General features: G+C 34.8%; 1 protein-coding gene across 1 annotated transcript in view; it reads right to left on the bottom strand.

Annotated features, from left to right (window-relative positions):
* Nucleotides 1-26634, bottom strand: part of SHOC1 (shortage in chiasmata 1) — a 56021-nt gene that overhangs the window by 28854 nt on the left and 533 nt on the right. The window contains exons 2-12 of the mRNA XM_052775979.1: nucleotides 24022-24151; nucleotides 23350-23431; nucleotides 16648-16838; nucleotides 12476-12638; nucleotides 10460-10562; nucleotides 9603-9759; nucleotides 8166-8273; nucleotides 4540-4666; nucleotides 3604-3698; nucleotides 2334-2576; nucleotides 717-1169 (exon numbers count right to left, since the gene is read on the bottom strand). Coding sequence (XP_052631939.1) covers nucleotides 717-1169; nucleotides 2334-2576; nucleotides 3604-3698; nucleotides 4540-4666; nucleotides 8166-8273; nucleotides 9603-9759; nucleotides 10460-10562; nucleotides 12476-12638; nucleotides 16648-16838; nucleotides 23350-23431; nucleotides 24022-24151 — 1852 coding nt within the window. The remainder of the gene's footprint in view (nucleotides 1-716; nucleotides 1170-2333; nucleotides 2577-3603; nucleotides 3699-4539; nucleotides 4667-8165; nucleotides 8274-9602; nucleotides 9760-10459; nucleotides 10563-12475; nucleotides 12639-16647; nucleotides 16839-23349; nucleotides 23432-24021; nucleotides 24152-26634) is intronic.

Here is a 26634-nt window from a genome sequence, read left to right as displayed (position 1 = left end):
TTAAAACAAATAAGGAATTTCTTCTACTTCTTTTTCCTCTCTGCTATTTTGTATATCTGCAATGTTCAATGTATAGCCTGAGATTCTTTCATAAGCATTGTCATCAACAAGAACAGGGCTACGAAAAACTTTCCGTTTTCTCTAAGACATGTTCGGCCTCATTGTTTGATGGGGTTTGCACCAAGGTAACTGGCTCAAATGCTTCTTTCCAGAGAAAAACTTTAACTCTTGTTCATTGTCTAGGCTATGCTGGTTCTACAAAAGTAAGAGTATTGATAATTACTATTTGATTACTACAATTAATTTGATAACTACAACTGATAACTAGTATTTCTCCAAAGAGAACATATGGACAGAAGAAATCTTCTGGAGTAAGTACCATTTAGAGTTACTTTGTCATAATAGGAATAAAGTCATGTGTTTATTTTATTAAAAAACACTTCCACCACCAAAAAAAAAAAAACCCCAAACCCAAAACCAAAGCACCCACCCAACCAAAACAAACAAAAAAATCCCCTAAGATATCCAAAGGAAAAAACAAAAGGTAAGATCATTAGCTGAAGATTCAGCTACATCAAAGATCATAAAAATGTTACCATTGACTTCAAAAGATTTTTCTCCCCATAAATCCACTAGCATGAACTAGCATCTATTGTAACTGGTATACGAGAGCAGAATTAACCTGGAAAAATGGCAGAATAAACTGGTTTACATACCTTTTTCAGGACTACCTACATAATTTTTTTCCTCTCTTTGGATGAGTGTACATTTAGATCTCAGCATGATAAAGTTGCTCAGATCAGAATCATCGTTGTACCATTTTGTAGCAAGTGCAAATGATGCAGATTTTTGACGACTGGATGAGTTGTCTTGTTTAGAAGACACATCTTTACAGCTGGTTGATTCAGATGATTTGGGGGTTTTCTCTTCTTGGTTTAAGAAATAAATTGCCTCTTCTACCTTATTCTCTTTTATGCTTCCTCCAGTAAGCTCTTCCACAGATGTATTTTTATTGTGAATTTTGGCAGATGATGCAGGACTCATATGCAGGGCAAAGTACTGACTTTGAGACTGTGGTGACATGTAAAGATTAATTACTTTGTCTGACTGATGTTTTTCAGCAGAAAGCATATCCTGGTTTGTCAAAGAATTCTTCTCTTTAAGCCATCCTAAAAACAAAATTTAATTTCTTTGCTGTAACATAGATTTTTTCTTTTCTTTCTCCTGGTTGGAGTTAACTACTTTGGATAATTATAGAGAAAGCATTTTTTATTTCTTCTTTCTGCCTTCCCAGATCATTAGAATCCACTTTTAGAAAATTTGTACGGATTAGTCCTAAGTAAAAATGTACTATGTTGAGAAACAGAAGGCCATGCTACTGTTAGAAGTTTTCACCATCTGCCTCGTGCTGACTGGTGTTAGATTTCTAGGAAGTAGGATGCAACACATTTCATTAGGAAGAAAGATTAAAAGATTAACAGATTTTTTTTTAGAGGAAAAAAAAGAAGTAAAGCATGCAATTAGCTCCCCCTAAAGATGTGCTTCACTAGAACTGCAATTTTTTGCATTGCTGCTGAACATCCATGTTAAACACAGAAGCTAAACACTTCATGATATTTAAAAAGCAGTCAAGTGGAAATGTTCTTTCATGAGCTGTGCCTATCTGTTTCACAACATACCATGTTACTGCCAGTCCTTAGAGCTCTACAACCATAATTGGTACCTTGCAGTCAGGCCACAGTTATATAATAAAATCTAAATAACTTTTTGCATTTTCTGTTAAAGTTTGATTGTAAGTATGCATAATGGTCCATGAGAAATTCTAAAGTTTGAGTGGTTCACATCTGAAACCATAGCCAGCATAAAAACCCCCTCTGAATACATTACAAAATAAAGAATTTTCACTGTAACATACTCTCCCCACTGACCTTCTGCACATAGGACTATATAAATAGCTGCTTTATTAACATATTCCAATGCAAAATTACTATTTGTTAAGAAATGCTCCTGTATGAAACTATTTTATTAAAAAATAGTATGGCTGGTGGAGGCTACTTTTCATCTGCACATTAATAGAAAAGGTAACTTTGTGAAGTTAAACACTTCTGTTCCTACAGTTCATTCTAAGGTTGTGAAAGTACACCTTAATTGTAGTAGTGTTGCTACTTCATATTGCCATAAAACATTTTGCTCTTGAGAATAAGAAATCTTCTGTTCCCTTCCTTCTTGGAGGAATATAACTGGAGGTATATAACTGTCACTGTGTCATTCTCTGTTAAAGTATCTATCTTTGCCTTTTTATCACTTTTTTTTTTTAAAAAGAAGATACTTACCTTCTAACTGATACGAGGTAAATTGTGTGAACGTTTCTACTTCTGTAGGAAGCAAACTGTTTGCATTACTGGCATCCATGTTTAATTGCTCCAAAGTTTCTATGGAGACTGGATTTAAACCCAAATGAAGCCACCAGCCCTCCTCTAGTGAGCTAAGCATTGGTGCTTCTACCTCAACTTGTAGCACTTCCTTCAGTTCTGTAAGCGAATGACGCTGATAAGCAAGTTTAACAGTCTGAGGCGCTACAAAAACCAGACATCAACATAAAATATTAATAAACTAGAAACATGAAAATAGAATGTCATTTTAGAAATGAAAGTTCCCAAATACTGATGACCTACTACATACATCCATTGTTTATACTTCCATTTGTAACTCAGTGTCCATTAATAGACTTAAAAGCAAAATAGTTAGTGTTAGCAGAGCAAGTGTGCTTTTTACTTACTGAGTGTATGAGTAAGGGGGGTGTTAAATTTTTTTCAGATCTAATAATGTGTAGTTGCAAAACTAAAGCTACAAATGACCTTGTTCATTATCTCTGGGTTTACTTGTCATGCTTACAAAGATTTAACATAATCCTTACCTGAAAAGAAAATGAACTTAAATAGTAATGAGCCTATGATACATTGTTTTCAACTATAAATTAAGGTACAAATGAATTGGACAACATAACAAGTCAATATACATAGCTTAATCCTGAGACTTTTAAAGTGAAGGCAAATGAAATAAAAGGACAGTGGTAATGCATATTCTGGTGCTGTCAGAAATAACCTGCAGCTTACTTTGGTTTTGTGTATTTTGGTACCTAACATGAAGTCTGCTCTTGTCAAGTTATTATTTTCCATTAACAGTACTTTTCTATTGATTGATACATATTTTGAAATATTATTTAAGGAAAAATAGAACACAGAAAAGAGTTCAACAGATTACCAAATTTCAATTACCAGTTATTGAGTATAATTAGTAGTAGTGACCTGACATTTCCATAATGAAATAAACCTCTTACTTCATTCAAATTACCTCCATAGAAGGATACATGACATACCAACTTCTATGTTGCATACTGTAACTTTTTACATGTACTAAAAGAATCAGATAATCCAAACTTCAGAGCATTAAATTAATTGGATAAACTTCAGTGGCTCAAAAGATGTGCTCTGTAATATAACATTATCTTTTTCACTATATTTTGTCCAGGTACATGGAACTCTTCAACATCTTAGAAATTGGTCATCAACTAGAAATTGATCATCAATTAGAAATCCTTACCGACCAACAAAAGAGAGTTCATACTATCCTGATACTTCTCTGATTGCCACACCGAAGATACTAAGTATTCCCTAGAGGGCTCTGTAATCAAAATACTACAAAGAAAATAAAACAAGACTTGGAGGTATGAAGTTTAACAGCATTATCTGTTGAATTTTGATCTATATAAAACTACCTCTCAAAGATTTACTTTCTCTCTAAATTTTCAGTTCATTCATTCATTCACTCACTCATTAAAATTTTTTCTTGTCCATAAAAGGGTCACTTCATGCAACACCATGGCAAGCAGGAAGGAGTGAGAGGAACCATCAAGGCTGGTTCATGAAGTAAAGCAGCACAGAATGAGAATTTTAGCTAAACTGTGGTTCCCTCCCCAAAAGGATATTTAAATTCTTTGCGCATATGTGAGAAAGATAGCAAGGCAAAAATGCTAGTCTCAAAAACAAGATGAGAAGGAAAGGATGAATCAATCCTGATCCTATGTCACCATGAAAAGGCTTAAATTCCATTGTTGGGATATCCCCAAAACACAGACAACACTTTCTTCCTGTATCTCTTCCAGATATTTTGTAGGTGATACTTGCTCAACAGATGTTTGCCATATGTATAAACATATGCATATACACACATGCGTACTTGCTATATACATAAATATTTACTGTTGACTACTCCAAAAAGGAGATTGGATATTCAGGCTATTAAGTCCCCCAGGAGAAAGAGGTCTACAGTAGTGACTGTCATTTCCTTTTTCAAGCTCCCCTGAAAAGCCACAGATGCAGTCTGCTCACTCTTTCACACAAACCACAAAATATATGCAGCTGTCTTAGAGAATAACTACTAATTGACAAATAGGCTAACATTATTTTTGCACTAATTTTGAGGATTTATGATTTAAAGGGCTTATGACAGGATTTATTACTACAAAGTCTTCATTACCTGTTATCAGAAAGAGGAATAGGTTCTTGAAGTCCTGTGCACAGAAAATTAACCCATGATCTTTGTTGTCTGCATGGAGGACTTAAAGGTACTTCCATTTTGTCTTTCAGATATGGAACATATTTAGCTAGAGATTGCATAAAGCCCCACCCAAAACAAAAATAAAAAATCTAAATTACAAAGCTACTAGTGAATGAAATACACATACTTAGGAATTTCACACTAGTGAAGTCTTGGATTAAAATACAAAATATTTTCATTGGACAAATTCACTATTTAAGCAATAAAACCTAAATACTTCACATTTAATTTCCAGACAGTTTGGGGATAATAATGTGTAGATCACATTCCTTTACTCATTCTGTAATGTAGTTCTGGCTACATTCTCTTCCCATGTAAGATGATTTTTATGATTAAATCACCAGATACTATGGCTGAGGTTTTGATATTAAGTGTTCATGCTTGTTGGGCTTCTTAGGTAGTTCCCACAAAAATGAAGTTAAATAGATGGGAGAGAGACTTCAGACAATATTGTGCTGGCTGTAACATTCCCATGAATGGACTCAGGAACTTCAGAAACAGACAGTAAGGATTTTAAAGACAAAATTACTCTTTCAAGCAGAATTAGTACTCATTGTAATTTCTAGGGATGACCACTGAAATGAATTACACCACCAATTTTTTTAAAGCAGTATACAAACAAACCTGGCATGCTAAATGTCCCCTGCAAGTCACTTTTCACATCCTTTTTTTGCCAATCATATTAAATGCAGACATTTTAAGGGATTATTGGTTTTTACTCAAATCTGTTAAGGAATTTGCAACTTCATTGATTTTGTTGTCATTCCTTAAAAATTGGCAGTTTACACGCCCTGGTATTCATCTCTCTGGCACTCTTCTAGTAATATTTCTCGTTAAGCTTCACTAGAAAGTAGAGGTCACCAAAAAACCCCAAACAAACCAGTTCCCCCATGTTCTGTGAAAACTAACAGCCAGAAAAATTGTAAGTAAATAAGTGCCTCCATAAGGAAAAACACTTGTAAAAAATTCCCTATTCATTCCAACAGTAAGTAAGCAGCTACAATCACCATAAACACATTGTTTGTCCAACTGGTCCACAGCAGGCTATGAATCAGCCACCTGCCCAGCTGCTTACAGCTGTTCCTTGTCCAACCTAACAAGCAGATTGTAGGCATGAAGGCCAGGAGGGATAAAGGACAGTGTTAGAAAGCCAGAGAAAGTACAGTACACATTGGAAAAAAAACCCCTAAACCAGTAAGAAATAAAAGTAGTCACAAAAGGAAGAAACAGACTTCCAATCAGTGTAATTTCTTTCCCATTTACTTAGAACAAAAAAAGCTCAGTGAATTTCTGCTGTGAACTTCAGCTAACAAACTGCTTTTTGTGGTGAGAAACAAATTTAGCACTTTTCTTTGAACAGGACAGGAGTTGATCTCAGGACAGCAAAAATTCCTGACATATCTAAAAAGAACAGTTATTTCTCTTTGAGCAATACAGTTCATATTTGTTCTTGTCTAGTTATTTTTGCCTTTGAGACTGGAACATTTTGACCAGCATTACCACATTAGGTAAACTCTGCCTACACTCGGGGTGCCATTCCCCTTGTCAGAGCATTAACGAGTGAGTGAATTCTCTTGACCCTCAACCCCTTTATCAATAAGCAATCCCCAGAGCTAGCAGGAAAGGAAGGCAAACAATGAAATGTTTACTTAAAATGCCATTATTTTATGACTGCTTCTTCCCTGAGTTCAAGTAAACATATTTCACTTCTGGTAACTTGTGAACAGCAAAATTAATTAGAAGGAGAAGACTGTAGGGTATCTCTGCTGACATTTGACACCCAATATAGGAACTTCCATTAGCAAACAGTGTCTTAGGACTGCATGTACAGGTTTGCAGTCTCTATGCTACAGATCTGAGTATATCCTAAAAAAAAAAAAGACATGGAAGCTGTCTATGCCCCAATGATTGAATCTTGCCTGATTGAATGGCAGAGCTAAGCCAGCAAACTGCCAATAAAGATTAATGCCATCACTTCCTTTTAAAAACAATTCAAGGTGGTTTGACTGCTTATCTACTCCAGAAGAATGGACAATATCCTAGATAAGATCATAGCCAACTTGTTATTACTGTATACAGGAGGAGGGTCCCAAACTGATCAGATCACTGCACTTAAGCTTCTCCTGCTTATCATAAGCTTTAGAAGTAAAGAACAGTCAGATAGCTCACTAGATTCAGATTACAGTTAATCATGCTGGGCAAAAATCTCCAGATGTTAAACTAAGTTTAACTTTGTCTTGGTGGGACAACACATGGTGGGTTTGCCTTGAGCTTTTATATCAGACACTTTGAGCTGATATGATCACTCCTACCAAAAGCCCACTACAATACAATATCAGGAGTGTTATGCTACTAGCCTGAAGAGGACAACCATTGGTCCAATTTAAATCATATTGAAACTAGGACAAGAGTGGTCTTGGTCTGGAGAAAACTCAAAATTGCTGAAGTATTTTAGTAACTGCTGGATGGAAAACTATCAAGTGAACATGCACTGGAGTATAATACTGCTACTGTTCAATGCAATAATGAACAGACTTTTCCCAAGACAGGGTATACATTAGGATGAGAGGTACAGGTTTATTCAAGTATTGCCACTCTGCCTAGATCACATCCATTTGTAAATGTCACTCTTTGTGCAGGCTTTTCTGCGTGAAATTAAAGGTGAAAAATGTCACCAGCACAGCCATTTTTCTGCCTGTCTTAGCCAGACAACATTAAACTATGAAAATAGTAGGGCTGGCGATAATATCCATTATTTTGAGATGTTACACTTGGAACCTGAAGAAATTTTAACTGAGGTGGGACAGTTAGTCTGAACAGTCAGACACCAAACCTGACTGGCATTGGTATGCATTGTAACCAGCATGCCTGACTGAGTTTTCAAGCTCTTAAAGGTCGGTACGTATAAAGGATTTCCTAATGCCAGTGTAGGAGAAGCCATGATTCGACACACACATCAGCAAATATTCAATACTTTCAGTTTATTTATGTGGAAAACAGCTCTGGTGACTACGTGATTTAATTTCTTGATCACACAGCATTACTGAACCATTTGGAAACCAAAATGTCTGCACAGGAGTTTTGAACCTTTAGAAGTTATAAACTCAGTACTTCTCCCTGGATTGTCCTCCATCACCCTCTTTTGAAAGCATTTACATAAGACTTTAACAAACTTTAAACTGTGCTCCTTGACTCCATAATTTTAATCAATCTGCCTTGACTTTCCTCTGCCCTCTCTGGGTAGGTAAGTTGTTAGATAAAAAAATCTAAAAAGCTAATCAAGTGCAAAAGATATAGACACCACTTGCAGCCAAAAGCAACATGAAGGAACTGTAAAAAGTTGGTTATGTTTAGCTTTTAAACTCTTGAAAGGAGTATGGCACTTCTACCTTCTTATGGTGCAGGTACAAAATAGTAGATTACACAAAGCAAACATTCTTACTTTATGTCTATATGGTGTATGTACTTCCAAGAACAAAATATGGGACAATCACTTGAAGAATTCGTTTTAAATACCAACCCTTGATTTATGTAGATCTTCCTACCTGACTCACAGAATTCCAACATACTTCTACTATCACTGGAGCAAGCCTCTTGTGGTATGGGATAGTACTTGGAAATTTCTATTTTGTATGTAATTTCTGCTTTGAGATCTGAAAACAGATTTTAAAAGGAGCCATAAATCAGCCATTTATTCCTTTTTTTCTATCTTTTTATTGAATCTCCATAATATATTGTTATGAAAAAATACAGTTATGCTTAGTAACCCCAAATGCCATAGCTGATCAGAGCAATGCTCAGTCTCATTCCTTAAAGGTGCCAGAGAAAAAAACTACAATATAGTATAGTCACTATCTGAACTATTCAAAGTTCTTATGACTACAGTGATATGATTTCTGGAACAAGTAGGTAGCCTAAATGTAGTCTACTAGGAGTTTGTGTATGTAGATTATCTTGCTACTAAAAAGGAATAAAACAGAACAGGAAAGAATAGTCAGGGCTAACATCTATGTACAAAATCCTCAAGCCTCTGCAGTGGAGGTTGGGTCACTCAGCTTGGAACATGGCTTGTAGATTGTGATGTACTAAATGTATCACAAGGAATGCGCATGAAACTGCCTTAGTCAAATATACACTTTCAAAAGTTTTGTTCCTATCTTCAATAAGAGACTAGATTACTCCAAACTGCTGCCCTATCAGAAAGAGAATTCAGCACACACCCTCCACACTCAGAAGCATGCATCTTGCTTCTTTGAGCTGCTTTCTGTCCACCAGAGAAGTGGTTTTCTTCACTTGTTTGACAAAACCAATGCAAACTGTTTTTTTTAATCAAAGTAAAAAAATCTCAGGCACTGTCTTTTTCTTTTAACTACACAAAATAACTCATAGATAGCACTCCAATAGCTAGTAAGCATCATCAAAGTTGTACTTGTCTGTAGTACAAAAGCATTTAGTAACTTCTCTTAAATTCCTTCAAAGAAATTACTACTGTCATTTAGAATATTCCTGTTATCCACAGAAATATTTAACCCTTTTTCTCCAGAAATCTGCTTTTGTTCGCAATTACAATGTAATACAAGCAATTCATATAGTATGACTGTACTGCATATAACCGTCTTAAGGATGTCTCTCAAAGTAAATTAATTACAGATAAGACAATGTAACCCTGAATTACTACATTTGTGGTAGACTGGATATCATGAATCACAGCTCATGTTACATTTGTTTCCAAGATTACAACACAACCATGGATTGAACCAAATGGCAAATAGTTCACTTCCCTTTGGCTACTTGAGGAGACATTTCTAATACTCAGAAATTTGGGTATAGCACAGTTCGTAGTCTCATACACAGAAATTCTCATTTGATAGGCTGTGATGTGATTCATAAGTCAACTAAATATAAAAGAGCTAGATTGTGTTAAGTGTGTGCAAATGAAAGGAAAATCAGGTCAAGAAGCATTTAAGAAAACCAACCCTCACCTTCTTTGATCATCTCTTTGCACATGTCTTCATCAGCCATAGTTTCTGGAGCTAAATTTAACAACTCTTTCAGTTCCAAGTATGATGGAATCTTAACAGAATCTGATCTGCTATTGCTGGGTTTGCAGAATTCTAACTCAACAGGCAAGATGAAATACTGAAAAATATTAATCACAACAGAATGGTAAGTAAATTTCCCTTGATGTTACTGTACATTCTAAGCTTTTTCAAAATCCTGAAATAGCTTAACTCTAAACTAAGCTAAGAGCTTTTAAGAAAGAAGTCATATGTCATTTACATAGCATACACGAAGCTTTGCTCAATACAGAGAAAAAAAATAGTGTTACAGTATTTCAAATTGAGTCAGTAGAGTATAAAATGTGGATCTGAAATTACAGTTCCCAATCAAGTAAAATCCTCATTTATTTCATTGAAAGTTTGGGGGTTTAGAATTTTGAAAAATGGAGCAAAAAATAAATTTGACTTCTTTAAAAAAAGAAGCCAAACTGGCCCCCCAAATCCCAGAGCATGTCTTGGAACTTTCCCTTTCCCATGCACTTGTCATGTCTTCCTGTTCTGGTTCATTTTTATTCTTAGTGTAACAGTACCTACATAAAACTGCCAACACATCAGGTCCCAGGAGAAACAGCTGATCAGAGTGGAGATTCCCAACAACAGCATCCAAGAAATAAAAAATGACAAATAATACCAGTGTTTTCTGATCTTGGAAATATGAAGGCTACAAATATTTGGCAAGTATGAGAAGAATTCAGTAAAATGACTTGCAGATGAACAAACACTTATGCATAACATAAAGCAATCACTAATATGATTAGTAAGAAACAACATGATGATACCTCTTCATCTTTTACAGATATGGTACAGAAGTTCTCTTTAATCCCCTGCAATTCTTTTTTACTCTCTTGCATCTCCACTTCATTTTGGAAAGTCAAACATTCCCTTTAAAAGATAAAAAAATAAAGCATGTGATTTCTTTGTATTACTTCATATCTAAGACTGAAAGTCTTAGTGGTAGCTTTAATAGCCATATATGTTGCAAAAGTTGTTTTTTTCTAAATCCATGCTTTTCTAAGACAGCAATTCTAGGGGATGCTGTACCAACCTGTGTAATTAACTGAAATTATTTTTCAAGAAATAATATGTTATATACACAGTAGAACTACTTAATATTGACACCTGCCTTAAAAAAGTTACAGAAAAAACCCCCATATTAAAATTGTTCATCATTTCAACACGTAAGTCCTGTTAGGTAAAAAATGCTTTCTGCAAAAGCTGGAGACCTAATTTTTTTCTAATGTCAAGTTTTTCTGCTATATACAAAATGTCTATATTTTTTATATATATATTTGTATTCTATAACCTTGACATTATTTATCTCTTGTCATCTTTCACTTCTATTTTCAGGAACCATTCAGTACAAAAGAAGGCAGAGTGTGCTCACTGTTAATTAAAATGCAAACTAAAAGCATGTTCCCTAGTTTAACTGACAAACTTTTAAAATGCCAAGAAGTAAAACTCACGTTGAGGCTACTACTTGTCTTGTAAAGCAAGGATACAAGCAGAACAGGGAATGAAGATTTTTCAAGTAGAAAGAAAACCTTTCATCAGGCTTCCCCCCCATGGCCATTACAGGCACTAAATCTATAATGACTTTTTAGGGGGATAGCTTCCTCATCGGTCCCTGACACCACTATTTTCGTGAAGGAATACTTTAGACTGAAGAGTATAAATTGTTCTATGCCTAGTCTTGGGATGTTCACTTAATTTTATCTTAAGTAGAAGCCTGTCTAAATGCATCTCCCAATGTGGTCCACTAGGAGATTTGGACTCCCACCTTGAGAAGGCTGGTGGCTTTGCTAGTAAACTGCAGATCAGCAGGTCGGAGCTATTTCCGTAAAGGTTCACACTACCATTTTTTTCTCCTGTGACTGGTATTTCTGAAAGTCATTGCAGAATTTGGATCATGTTCTCTTCGCTGGGTATTTACAGTATTCACATATGCATAGTCTCGTGTCCAAGACTCACTGTGAGATCGGGGCTCGTGTTTGAAAAAACAGGCAAACAACCCCACTCCTCCCTGTTCTGTTACTATATAGGTACAGTTAAATCAGTTAAAATCTGCTTTGCCTTGCTTATGAATCATGCAACCCTATCAAGTGCAAAGGAAGCTATACAAGTCATCCAGACATGGAGCAAATCAGCACAAAATTTAGCCAGACTTTATGAATGTATGTATACAGATGAACATATTTACAAAATATTAGGCACATTCCGAATATAACTTATAACTGGTTTATTGTACCAGTTTGTTCAAATTCCTGACATAAGGCATCATTCAATTAAATTCAATCAACCTAGCAATATGAAAGTGAGCAAAAACATAAGAATAATTAATATTTGGACTTGAAATAATACAATTCAGCAGTGTAAGAGCACAGATTTACTGACAGCATGACCAAGAGGAGGGACAGAAGGAACACAGAAGCATGTGTAAAATCCTGGCTCAAATAAATTTAGTGCCAATTTACTGGTAGGGAATCAGTCAGTCTGAGGGAGGACCAGATCCCTTAAAGATGGACATTTTTTCAGCATTCCAAAACTAAAATCCTGAGCACATTTCACACTTACAGAATGTACAAATGACATAATTATATTTATCTAGTTTTCTTAAATAATGCATATAAATTTCATCCTACTCATTTGTTCATAAGTAAGAAGAAAAACTGAAGTCTTTACCTGTTGCAAATATAAATTAGTTAAAAGTTAACATACAACAGAAGATGTTAAAATGTTAATGGCATTACACACAGACTATTATTTATGTTTAATACTATACAACAATTTGTAGATACCTGAAAATGTTCTCTTCTGTCAAATTCTGTCCTTCAGAACCTAAAAGAGGATCTTTCACTAAAAAAAACTGTAGCCTACTCAGAAGTATAGATGAAGTAGGCAGGTTTTTACGAAAATTTTCAAGATTATCAATAAAAACAAGTTCCTCTTCTATATATAAATCTGAAAAAAAAAGAAAAAAAAAAGGTTAACAAACAATATAAACATAATAAGAATTATCAGAATAAAGAGAATTGTTGAGCAACTGTTGGAATGCTATAAATGTCAGCAAAACAATAACTACTTTTTACTTTAAATATTTTAGGATTTTTAAGCTTTAAATGCAGCAAAGTCTAGACTTCCAATGGTTCACATGATAAGCTTTTGTTTTCTTTGGCTTTTTCTTTTGTTTACCTACCACCTGTTAAAAAGAAAAGGTACTTTCTTTTCATTCCCTTGTTTGCATTGTAAAGTACATTAAAGGAACTTTTGAGGTAGGTTTTGGCAAAGAAACAGTTCAGTGCAATTTTTAATGTTGAAATGAGGCACTCTTTCCATACACATCTAAACCTAAATGCAGATTCTCTAATTTTGAAGTAACAAAATATTTATTTACAAAATAAGCAGACAAAAAATATAGGTTACAAATTATTATGATTTCAAGAAAGACAACATTATTCTTAATTCTTTTGAGTTTAGACTACTACTCTCCATGAGACAGAACTGATGCAGTAATCACAACTCTATTATTTGATGCAATTCTTTATATTTGCAATATAATACACATACACACATATATACACACATATTATACATATATAATACATATAGAAGGGGAAACGGAGTTTTTTGTTCTTCTTTATTTTTAGCAGCACGGAAGCCTCCTCATTCCCACATCCCCCTTTCACTCCCTGGATGAATCCCTATCTTTAATAACCCACCTTTCCTTCCTAGTGGCTGGAAATAATAGATACTGATTATCTTCTCCTTGAAACTGTTTTATGCTGCTAATACAAACAGAACCCCATAAAGAAATCTATCAATTAAAAAATACATGGCTTGTTATAAAATGCCTCTGTTTAATGAGACGAACAGTTCGGGAGAGTCTACTAAAGCTTCTAGTTGCCTATAAAGCTTAAAGTACCTCTAGTAAAAAAATTGACATCTCTTCTGATACAATTTACAAAATCCCTGATCTATTCTTCCTTTTCTTCAGGCAATCAGGAAAACAAAGTAGGAAGCACCTCAATATTCAGGCAAATAGTGGTTGCAAAAGTAGGTGCTAAAATGAATCAGAAAATAAAGACTGCTTCAATGACATAAACTTGATCCTGCTGTCCTCAAATAATAACTCATTTAATTTTTGTTAATTCAAAGAAAGTAGGATAACTCCTAATATCCTAACACTAAATCAGGTCAAATAAGGCACAACTTTGCCCTTGATTTGCATTTATTATCCCAATTTAGCTATAGTTTTTATTATTTTTTATTATATTCATTTGTATTGTATCTTTTTATCATAAGTGGCTGTAGTACTTAAAGTGTATGAAAAAAGTTTTTTTCAATTAATCTCATTATTCTAATGAGATACAAATATTTTAATTAGTGCATTTCTTTGTTAATTTTAACATATTTTAATCTCTTACTCCCTATCTCAGGAAAGCATGCCTATGCAAGAATGCACTTATGCATTTACTGAAGTGCCCTCCGGAAGTGGAACAGATGTAATCACATACCTAACTGCTTTCCTAATACAGAATTTTAAAACTGGAGCAATAGGTAGAATGTGAAATTCACAAATGCCAGGGTTTGAAATCCATACAAAACTGAACTGAGTTGCCACTTTGTGATTTTAGGAAGTGCAGTTCCACATTTTTTAGTATGCTTATTTTTCAGAATTGTAACTTGAATGCAGTATCATCACTTTCTTTGATTAAATAATTTTTGACCATTAAAGTACTTAAGAAAAGAACTTTAATAGACTTAAGCATGTGCTTAAGTACTTTATCAGTCAGGGAGCAAATATACAGTTCAGGTTTGAATGGGGATTTCACTGCCAGTGATATGATGTGCTAGTGTAAATTAGTGCTCTTCAGCTTAATGGTACAAAGATGGTTATCATTCCACGGTGAGGTCTTTCTCATAACAGAAAGGCTATTAACAGCATGCTAAATATTGAAAATTTGTTTGTAATCTAATATAAATCTAATGTAATTGGGAAGAAGGTTACAACTCTACAGTTATTGACTGAACCAAATTAAGTTTTTAACTTTTCCATTCAATGTGCTTCATATTTCACAGGTTTTAACTTTCTTACTATTTTCCACTGCTATAGTCACATTTTAAATGTGTGCATAACCTATTGCACTAAACTGCACAAACTTATTGGAAACTTTTTTGCTTTAAACAGGAACCTTTAAATACTACAGCTCTTAGTAAGTATTATATGTGTTATTTCTTATATTACACCTCAAAAAGTGAAATGACTGAAGAAATTGTTCTTGTTCTCTGAATGGAAGAAGAGGGTTACATTAACAGAAACAACCACGAAATATTTTAACATGCACAAGCTGGTAGAAAAGAATTCCTGCAGTAACAAAACAAGCCATTTAGAAGTCAAATATAACCTTCCTCAATTGGAAAAAAACAGATTTTAAATGATCATTTCAAATCTTAGATCATGTTTTTTCTTATTTTCTTTCAATACAGGTTAGATAATTATATCACCCATAATATTCCACTGCTAATTGTTTTTATCTGTCAGTAAATTTCAATGTTTTCGCACTCTCTGTATGTATCTTCATGCCTTTAGTGTAACCTACTCAGTTTTGTGCTGTTAGCTGACTAGCTGGTATTAATTAACAGGTTCTCAATGGCACAAAATAGCTTGCAAATCTTTCTGAATGGCAGCTTTTAAAAATATTAGAATTAATATTTCCCTCAGAAGTCAATAGACTTTTGCTAATATTTCCTTCTTTAGTGCAAACAGAAAGTTAGAAGAAGTGTTGGCAGTAACACATCGATTACACTGAAAGATAATTATTGATCTGCTAATTCAATAAATGAGTCACCAGTATAGTGAATAATTTAATGTTCTCCCATTAAAAAAAAATAAAAATCCAGTCTCTTTAGCTTGCCTGTTTATGTTTGTTTAAGCACAATAATAATCTGAAACTTCAAAAAATATAAAATGTTTTATGAAATTTATACTTTTTTTTTCTTTCAGACTCCTGTCCATGGAAATTTAGCTCTCTTGATTGTTCCTAAGAAAGTAATAGCTAAGACATAGGAAAGCATCTGAATTATTTTTATTCTCTTTGTAAGCACACACTATAGAGAGCTTTATTAATTATTGAAACCTTCTGCCATATGCCACCTAACTTTGAAAAAAAAAATCAGGTAATTACTTAATCAGATGAACTAAGATTACTGTCTTTCAATTATTACCTGTAACAGGCTTGCATTGTTGATACTATGTTCCTAGTAAATGTTATCTTGTACAATATTGTATCAAGAACCACCTGCCTCCTTCCTGGCACTGTGGAAAAAAGCTCTTAGTGCTTGATTATATTACTTTCCTTTTGTAAAGTAATATAATTGACAGATATATATAAAAAAAAAACTGTACTGAAAAAATAAACCTGATAGTTCAGAATAATAAATCGTAATACAGCTGAATCCAACACTTTCTCAACATTTTGCTTTCTGTGGTCAGAATTCATTATAATTATTAGAGTGCTACTAATGAGAAAATTTCAGAAAATACATAGGAACACTACCCAATTTGAACTATCTTCATCCCAGCAACAAAGCAGGAACTGCTTACTTCTTTCTCTCCCTGACATGGTAAAAGAACATGCCATGAGGACCTACTTTTATTGAGGTACAAAGGATCATTAGCATTTTGACCAATGTTGGATAAGATCTACTTATTGTAATACTTTTTGTCACCTTCTGCCATACATTTGATCAGCCTGAAACTTCTTTTGGCTTGCATGTATCTTGAACTGTTAAGACAAGCCTTGCTTTTCTGGGGAATAAATCTCTCTTCAGTGGTTATAACTTCTGCAATTGCAAAGGCTGCAACCACCCAAATGATCTCTTCAATGTCTACGGATCATGCACAAGAAATTGTGGAAGTTAACAAGCTGACTCCACAAAAAGTTAGAAAACAGTGAATTAAACACTTTACCTTGCCATTGTTCTTTAAATTCAGTGGCATAGTCAGTCTTCAAATATTTGTCTTGTGTGGATTCTTCCTTAAAAACATTTTTTGTAAGTAAAAGAGGTCCTTCTGTGTCAGTCTGAGAGCAGGGATTTGAACTTGGAATAACTTCTATTAATTCATTACTAATACAGAACTCTACAGAGGCGATAGGTTTCCTAAAAAGCAGAAAAAAATGTCTGTTACTTAAGCTGTTGTAAAAGCACTGTCCTAACTTCCCTGACTCTTCAGTGAATCAACTCAAAAAGATACTCTAAGAACTTTGATAATCACCGTATTCACTGAAGAAGATTGGAAATTACAGAGTTGTTATCACAATTTGCTAGATCCACAGTCAAATTACATGTTTAATTCTTCCCCAAGAAAAAGCCCTTTAAGTTTATCCCCAGCATTAAATTGAACAAAAAGATAATGGCTAGAAAAAAGCATTAACCTATTGATGTCATAACATTTATGACAAAAATTTGCTGCTGGGTTAAATGTATAGTCATGTTTCAAAAATCATGCAGAAAGTTCACATAACTGCAGTAGGGAAAAGACAGGATAAATGAAGAAAAAAACCCACTTCATTTTCCTGTCACTTTTGCAACTAATCTCAATAGTACTATTACTTGACAGAAAAAAAACTGCTTGCCAAATAAATAGCAAACTCATTTGACTACAGAAAAAAAAAAAAAATCATAGTCCTGAGCTAATTATGCAGCCAGACAAAATATTTGTAATTGCTAATTAAAATATGGCCATGTTAATGCTATGTTATGCATATAAATTGACTGGAACAATAAACTGACTCTGACTGATGAGTGCTGACATTTCTGAAAAACCCAAATTTTCTGCTCATCTATACTTATTGAACTTAATATTCTAATTTCAGACAACTGAATTCTCAGCTGTGCATCCTATTGTTTTATTCAGTTTTTAAATAATCCTTTGCATTACACAGTCTTGCTATTTGCTAGCCATCTGGAGGTAAATCTCATAAACGGAATCAGTTTATGAATCAGAGCGCACCTCTGAATTTCAGTATAGACCTTCACGTTTAGGCAGCAATAGAGAGGAATCTCTACTACACATCTTTAAAAAACAACTATTTTACAACATTTTTTAGTATAGCTCAAAAGTTAATTTTGAAACTACAAGTAGTATAGTTCACAAGCAGTAACTACACAGTGTTGATAATAATTAATGTCTAAACTTTGACATGGCATAAGCCTTTGAAAATCCACAAACCTTAGAACACTGTGCCAAGTTACACATGGGCCAACCTCACTGAGTTTCCCTATAGTTTTATAGATAGATCATGCCTAAGTGAGTTGCTGATTTAAGGCTACCTGGCCCAGCCTTTTCCAGAGTCAAGGCCTTAGTGAGGCTGCTCTGGAAAACTGTAAATATTTTAAATGACAGACTACTCTAAGTATGGAAACAAACATATGTTCAAGTCATATAGCTATACTTGTACAGTGTTTTGAACGCAGAAGTCACTACATTAGATTTAATGTTATTTAGCTTCAATTAGATCTTTACGATATGAAGTAAAACTTTCAGCAGTATGTTTGAAATATGGACAGTTGAGTCCCATCATCAAAATAAACATGGCAACTAAGTGTATGTACTAAAGCTAGTAAGGGGATTTATCCAATTAAGCAATTTGGCAGTTTCTAGAAATTATAGACTCACTTCCTTACTTCCTTTCCTGCCAGGTGTCCTCTCCCCCCTGCCTAGGCAGTCTGTGTCTCCTCGGTGTTTTTCCCCCACTCAGTGTTTTTCTCCCACTTGTTTCTTGTCCTCTTTTTGTTTCTTAGCCTCTCCGAGGAGATATTAGGCTCCCTGGCACTTTGAATCAGTTTTCCCTAACATATCAGTCCACTTCACTTACCTCTTTGATCAGTCATTCACACTTACACTCCTCACTGTCTTACATGAAGAACTTTTAACAAAAAAAAATGCAAACCCAAGCTGACAAGCTTATGTCAAAATACCACCTCTCCTAATCTAGTTACCTAAATTTTTAGACACACAGAAAAACATAAAAAATGTACACAAAGCCCTTATTTAGTAGTAAAACCTTGTGTCTACTGTTAAAACAGAACAAATTCATATTCTGAGCAGAGTCTTAGAATAGAATGTATTGAATCCTATGATAAGCAATCCAAACTGAACGCAGTTACAACCATATTTCATATCAGCACATCTGGTACATTGATAATTATAATGCCAAACCATAATTAAGTCTAGAATCTTTTAATTAGACAGTTATACATTTTTGTACAACTCCAAGACTACAGTTCTGTAGCCATACCAGCAGTGAACACTGTACTCCAGAAAAAATGCCTACCATTGGTTTGAATGACAACAGCGAAACATTTTAATGCTTGTTTCTAACCAGTCTTGGAAAGATTGTAACATCTTGCTCATTTCCTGTCACCTGTCATTTTGACTATTAGAAAGAAACTAGTGTTATCTATAAATTTACTTGTTACACTATTCACTCCCTGTTCCTTACTAACAGTTTATCTACTGAAAAACATTTAATGTAGGACATGTTTTAAATATACAAAATAAACCGCCTACCATATTTACTGCTCATTCCTATCTCTTTTTTGTGTGTCTTGCTTTGCAAATACATGGCAGCATATTACGTTCCCCACCAGGAATACTTATAATGACTTGTGAGGAATTATGTGTATTAATACTGTTTAGTCCTACTCACAGGGAAACCACTATCCTAAAATATCTGAGTTACTTAGGTTCCCTTTACTTACCTTAAACAGAATTCAAAGCACTTGAAGAACCTGAAGCCCAAACACATCCTCTCCACCTAAGTTTAACTCCTTCCTCCCTAATTCCTAGTCTCACTCCAATTAATTTTTCACTGGTAGGCAGACTAAGCCCAGTTCATTTTAAAATACATTAAGTGAAATAATCTCGAATTTTCTGTAACTGCAGTCTAATACATGCACTAATTTCCTTAGATTTATCTAGATGTTATGACTAACAAGTGCTAAAACAACAGGTAAAAGTAAATGCTCTTTTTTCTAATAAATGTCTTTGTTCTTCTAATATCCCTTGAGATGCCATCTAACTGACTCTTGAATTGCTCACTCATCATATCTAAACCACACTGTGTCTTTATAACAACTTCTTTGGGAATTTCTTTTTCTGTTACTGTTATTAGTCTAGACAATGTCTTGGGTGATATCTTTGCATGGGTTTTGCAGCATCCTCCTAACATTTATCACTCTCTGAAGGTGCAAAGATGATTATATTACATATATTAGTCTTATTTGTGAAGATGCAGAATGTGATTTCCATTGCTCTTCAGTGCAGTTTTCAGCATTAATCTAAACATATAGTTCAAGCTCATTATAGGGCAGAATCATTTCAGATGCAATTCATTTTGTAATTACTTTTTTGTCATAAAATCTCAAAATCTATACAGCTTTCTTTAAAAATGCAGTGGTGTACCGGTTACATTGATACATGCTGGACTGAATTAAAACCTGAAAATATAATCAAATACTTCAGTTCACAGGATCACAGAATCACAAAATAGTTGAGGTTAGAAGGCACCTCTGAAGGTTATCTAGTCCAATCCCAGTTAAGCTATTCAAATGCAAGTCTCCAAAATAACATCTGGGGGTTGGTTTTGGCAACCAAAAGAAGTAAGTACATTTTTTTTACTTTCATTTTGCTATTTCTATAGCACAATAAAATTTCTGCATCTGTGCAAAACAGTTCTTTTATTTAAATTTTTTTTTTTAATTTTCCATTTTTTATGTTTAGCAGTTAAAATCACCCCAACTTTCACATAATGTGCATTCTTTATAACTCAAATGTTAGGGGAGAGTTAGGGCTTCTGGTCCAAATTTCTAGAAGTACTCAGACATTTCTTCACTTAGTACCGCAAGCTTGAGGACAAGATGCAAAGGAGGGCCTATACAGCTAAAAGTTAGCCACTCCAACACCTGTTAGTTATCTGAACCCTAGAGATACATGAAGTGACAAGATGTCCTGGTTTCAGCTGGGATAGAGTTAACTGTCCTCCTAGTAGCTGGTACAATGCTATGTTTTGAGTTCAGTATGCGAAGAATGTTGATAACACTGATGTTTTCAGTTGTTGCTCAGTAGTGTTTAGACTAATGTCAAGGATTTTTCAGCTTCTCATGCCCAGCCAGCGAGAAAGCTGGAGGGGCACATGAAGTTGGCACAGGACACAGCCAGGGCACCTGACCCAAACTGGCCAACGGGGTATTCCATACCATGTGACGTCCCATCCAGTATAGGAACAGGGAAGTGGGGGCAGGGATTCGTCGCTCGGGGGACTGGCTGGGTGTCGGTCGGCGGGTGGTGAGCAATTGCACTGCGCATCATTTGTACATTCCAATCCTTTCATTATTGCTGTTGTCATTTTATTAGTGTTATCATTATCATTATTAGTTTCTTCTTTTCTGTTCTATTAAACCGTTCTTATCTCAACCCGGGTTTTGCTTCTTTTCCCGATTTTCTCCCCTATCCCACTGGGTGGAGGGGGAGTGAGTGAGCGGCTCCGTGGTGTTTAGTTGCTGGCTGGGGTTAAACGACGACACAAGATGAGAATGGCTGCTAGCCTACAGAGCGCATTTCCCATCAACCCAAGAGAGGAATGCAAGCATTACAAGGAAACCCCACTCCATTCTCCTACAAAGCCTTATAAAATACTTGTCTCACTATTGTGTTCAGAATGTAAAGAATAGTACTATGGAACCAAAGGAGCAAACCTGAGAACATTTTCCAGTTATTTGTTGCTTTTCTTTTCTTTTTCAAAAAAAGAAAAGGGGAAGTTGTATTAAAAATCCCTATCAAAATAATGTTGAAAGATATGAAGGAAGTCACTAAAATGTTAGGAAACTTTTAACTGGACTTTGACCCTATTTAAAAACCGACACTATCTTATGCCTTACTGGGTACTGTGTCTGGTAAAGCTGTGATCATAAACAATTTTTTATTTTCCAAATCTTCTGGTTGACTGAGTAATGAAAATTGTTCAGTCCTGTTATTTTCTCTGTTGAGCATATGGCCAAAACCCAAGCTGAACACGAATACACTATCTTGGATATTTCCAATAGCATTGTGAGAAAAACAGAAAATTAACTCATAAATATTCACAGGACTTCCATAAAAATGCTAATATTATAATCTACATTCTCTAGAACAAAACCAAGATGCTCATGGTGGGTGCCAATCTAAGACATCAAAGCCCTAGTCTTTCAAAGTATATGGGATTTTTCCATGTTAAAGCACTAGTACCCTCCAACCTGCTTCAGTTATGAGCACTCATCTTCTTTAGGTCTGCCAAAAAATAAGAGGAGCACATTCAGTGGATAACTGCACAGGTTTTGGTTCAAATGACTTGCCCAAAATCACACAGGAGTTTTGACAAAGCCAAAACCAGAATCAGTTCCCCAGGCAGCATTCAACTTCCTTACCGAGCTCCAGGAATTACCTAATACTGGGAAAACACCACCTCTGCAGAGTCTACTATGATTATTAACTAATGAACAAAGAATTACACAGAAGAACGCCACGAGAGTTAACTGCCCTTTTAAATTAAGGGTAAAGATTTTTTTTTTCCAGAAAAGCTCCCATTATGTGCTTTTTATGCTACTTTTCTTCTCCTGCAGTAACTATGTTTTTGAAGAGGTACACACTTTCTTTTCATGCAGTACCACTTCTACAGGAAAAGCATCTCTCAATTGCTAGAAGAGGCAGAATTTCACAGCCAGCCACATCATTCATTGCACAGCCCTGATCCACTCTATGAGCATGATTATTTCTGTACCATGAATGAGCAGGGGTTATGCCAATGCAATTAAAAACTGTATCATAGTGAAATCACAGAAGAGTGCCACTGTAAGGTAACGGCAAGCCTGGTGCTGGCAGTTTCTGTACATGATTACTTAATTCTGCAACTACAAGTTTTCTTCACTACCATCTTTTTATGCAGATTTGAATATAACATAGATTTTACACTGGCCTGTAAAACAAAAAATGTAATTTCTTTATTTCCTTCACACTGACAATTGTTTGAGAGCAGAAATACACACAATGTACTGGTTTTGCAGAACCATAATTTTCTTTCATGTCTTATGTATGCTGTAAAGACTGTTGCAAACCTGTTTTTAAAATGAACTCTATTTCAGACTTAATCTGATACATTTTGACTTTATATATATAATTTTAAAATAAATACATCTATCTTGAATTGCTATAATGCAAGTTTGACTTTCTATACCTGCCTTTTTTACCTTTTCAAAGATTTATAAATACCATTCTTCAAACAGCTTCATCTACAGTTGCAAGATAATTATCTTAGAGAGGGAGGGGGGAAAAATGTCCTCATGGTTTACTTTCATGATCATGCACAGATTTCAGAGGCTTTCTCCAATGTCATAAATAGATTATACAAACATTACAAAAATGAGATAAAGAAGCAGAGAACCCCATAAAGACACAATACTACTTTTAGTGAAAAAGCCATCTTTAAGCTGTCTGCTACAGTGCACAGCTCCATCACACCGTAGACTTGCTACTGTCAGAAAACATTTCCATTATCATCATTAGCTTATGATTCACAAAGTACCTGAATGATATCAAAGGAATCATATAGGTTTTTAACGTAAGGTTACTGACTTTTCAAGGAAATCCTCCACGGATAAACTTTTCTTCCATTGATCCAATACTGAAATACCGATCATGTTCTGTGTTGAAGTAACTGAGACAAAAAGAGAGAAAAAGAATCACACAGAAATATTAAAATTAATTTTTATTTTTATGTATTGATCAAACCATTGCAGTGGCTAACCAAACTTTACACAGGACACACAGAAGAAACAATGCCTTTAGTTTCCATTAGCAAAAGTAAATGCAAATACACCAGAAAGATGCAAATACTTTTATACATATTTTTACCTCTATGGTTGGAAATCCCCGTTTTTTTCCACATCTCAAAACCTCAGCATCATCTTTCAAACCTCTCCCAGCTAATCAGATTTAGTGTTTTACTTATCTCTGATCATTGCTTTTCTTCCATATCCAGACATAAAGTTTTCCAGAGATCTCTACAAACTAATCAAATATCACCCTTATTTATGGTGCCAAACACAAATAAATAATCCATTACCCATTTGTTTCTACTTAGGCAATGAACACGTTCTACCTTCAAGAGCTATATGAACTGACATACTGCTGCTTCCGGAATTCTTTCTTTTTTTTTTACCAGACTTATCATATTATGCACAAACACAAGCTTTTCCTTTAATCTATAGGAAAGCTAAACTAAAACTTAAGGACTATATAACCTACTTCTAGTCCATGGCTTCCTATACTTGTCATCAGCAAAGAGTCCAGTGAGATGATACTTTTCATCTTGATGTAAACAGGGAGGAAAGCAAAGTGACAATCTCCAGATGGAAAACTTCTGCCTTGCCGTGCTCTGCACAAAAAAGGCATGTGATAAAATTATGAGACTTCCATTCTTTTACTTTTTGTCCACTACCTCTTCAAACAGTCCGACAGTTTCCAAGTGTTTTCTACTAGAACATGGTATTTTATATTCAAACTTAATTTTTTCGTAAAACTGACACAGTCCAAGCTAAGAAAATATATTAGAATTTACCTGACCTGATATTTAACTTTTAATCTATGCTTCTGCATATGCAAAACTGCACATATGCTTAGCTACACTTACCTAAACCTTGCGTGTGCAATTACAAGTGCTTCTCTTAACACTTTCATTGTTCTCCTGAACTGACACATATATAAGCTGACCAGAAACAATTTAAAATCATTCCTACTGTTGCCGTTTTAAGTGCTCATAAGATTCTAAAGCCTCTCAGCTTTCGCGTGCCATTATGAGCTAACAAAAGCCCTTTATAAATCCTTTTATCTTCAATAAAAACAACAGGGGAGCATGGTAGTGATCAACTGAATTCTAGAATTAAATAGTCAACGTGGCAACTTTAGTAACTCTTCACTGAAGACCACCTTCAATAAACTAACAGTTCTTTTGTCACAAAAGGCCACATGCAGTACTGTATAAATAGCACAGAACCATAGAATAAACAATGAGTTTAGGAAGCACAGAAAAATGATTCTTACACAGGGGTTTGGATTTAACAAGTTTATAGCTTAGAAAGAAGTTGTCCTCAAAAATTCTGGGGTGTAAAAGGCATATTGGAAAACGCAACTAGCTATAGAAATGTGGGAGAACATAATGAATGACACTAGAAACTTCTCTCTAGTTCTAAGTCCATTGTCTGAATTCAGCTCTGTTCCTTCAGGTCCTAGAAATGTCCACCCATTTCAGCATATGCTGTCAAGCCAGTTATAGCCTGTACTGTTAGACATCTCAGGTGGCAAACTAGAAATAGTTCACTGACTTGGATTGCTACCAGAACAACAGTGCTATTGGTGCATTTATCAAACCTTCCTATATAGGCAGAGAGAAAAGGGGGGGGGGGGGGAAGACAAGAGAAAAAAAGAAGACATGGGAAGCAATGTGAACAAACATTGTCATTTCTGTGAGAGGTTACCATTACAGATCCTTTTTCCATTTCAGTTTAATCCTCTGTGGGATAGTTAAAATTCTGTAAATGCCAGTTAATTTTAACAAAAAAGGCAAAAAAATACTGCCATCATAGCATCTTTTCTTTAGAAGGCTCTTGTAAAAACTCAGTAAACACTGTACTGATTCAATGCTTTCCCCCTTGCCTAAGTCAAAGCATAATGCTTCCCCAGTGATCTTCTCCTTTACAAATACTGAACAAAGGCAGCAGAAACAGGCAACTACAGGCAACTGGACCTAGGTCTACTACATGTTACTGGCCATACATCAGTTTAAGTAATCTGTATTGAAGTTACTGCTAAAACAACTGCATTTATCGTAAAATAAAGTACAGCTACTGAAGTTCCTGGCAGAGATCACAGGAATAGAAAGAGCTGATGATAACCTTTCTCTTCTTTAAAACAAGCTGTAAGGATTGTGACATAACAGCTCTCAAAGTACTCTTAGGTTACAGAATAATGACCTGCTGAAGTTTAAGTAGAAACTACTGAACAAGTAAATACAAGCAATAATATGACAGAGATCAGAAATAAATTTTAAACACCAGTATGTAGTTTTACTGAGGTTAACTTTAGTTTAATAGCTAAAATTGTTTTCAATCACTGATGTTTGTAAAGTGGAACAAATACATATAATGGCCTTAAAACAGGAAAATTGTGCATTTTACAGAACATTTTAAATGAGTTTTTTCCAAGTGTACAGGTTAAGCTGAATTAGTTCACTTTACAAAGGCTGCTAATACATAGCGTTTCTTGCCTTTCTCAAATATATAAAAGTGTTTTTCAGGGCCATTATTAATGGCTATGGCATTTAATGAATACATATTTACCACTGTTTCTCAAGGAAATGTAAAGTTCTCTGCAAATTTTTCTTCTAACCAAAAGATATTATGTGCATTTTTATAGTTCCATACAGCTTGCATATACTGTCAGTTTATAACGTATGTGAATGTTGAACTTCTAAGATGACTTTGTAATCACACCTACAACACTCAGTAGCATGAGGAATCTCAACTCTTGTGTCTTTAATGACTGAAAAGGCTCCTTTCTTCAAAGATACATTTATACGGGGCAGCTGGAAAAATTGTATCTGGGGTTCATCATGTCTCGCCACCTCATTCTTCTGCTCACACACTAGAAATGTCCCCTCTTGGCAAAGCACCACTCTGCCAGAGAAGTTTTTTATTTGGCTCATAGCTTTTCCTTGAAAATGTAAATGAGAGAAAATTCAATTAAGTAAGACAGTCTGCTTCAGTGATAAGTGGTTGGTAACACCACACAGATGTAGACAGTAGGGAAAACAAGACTTCATTAGGTTTCTGTCTTAACTGATCAACATCTATAAAGCCAAAA

Source organism: Harpia harpyja, chromosome Z, assembly GCF_026419915.1.
Source record: "Harpia harpyja isolate bHarHar1 chromosome Z, bHarHar1 primary haplotype, whole genome shotgun sequence".
NCBI lineage: Eukaryota > Metazoa > Chordata > Aves > Accipitriformes > Accipitridae > Harpia > Harpia harpyja.
This window is presented reverse-complemented; position numbering and strand designations above follow the sequence as displayed.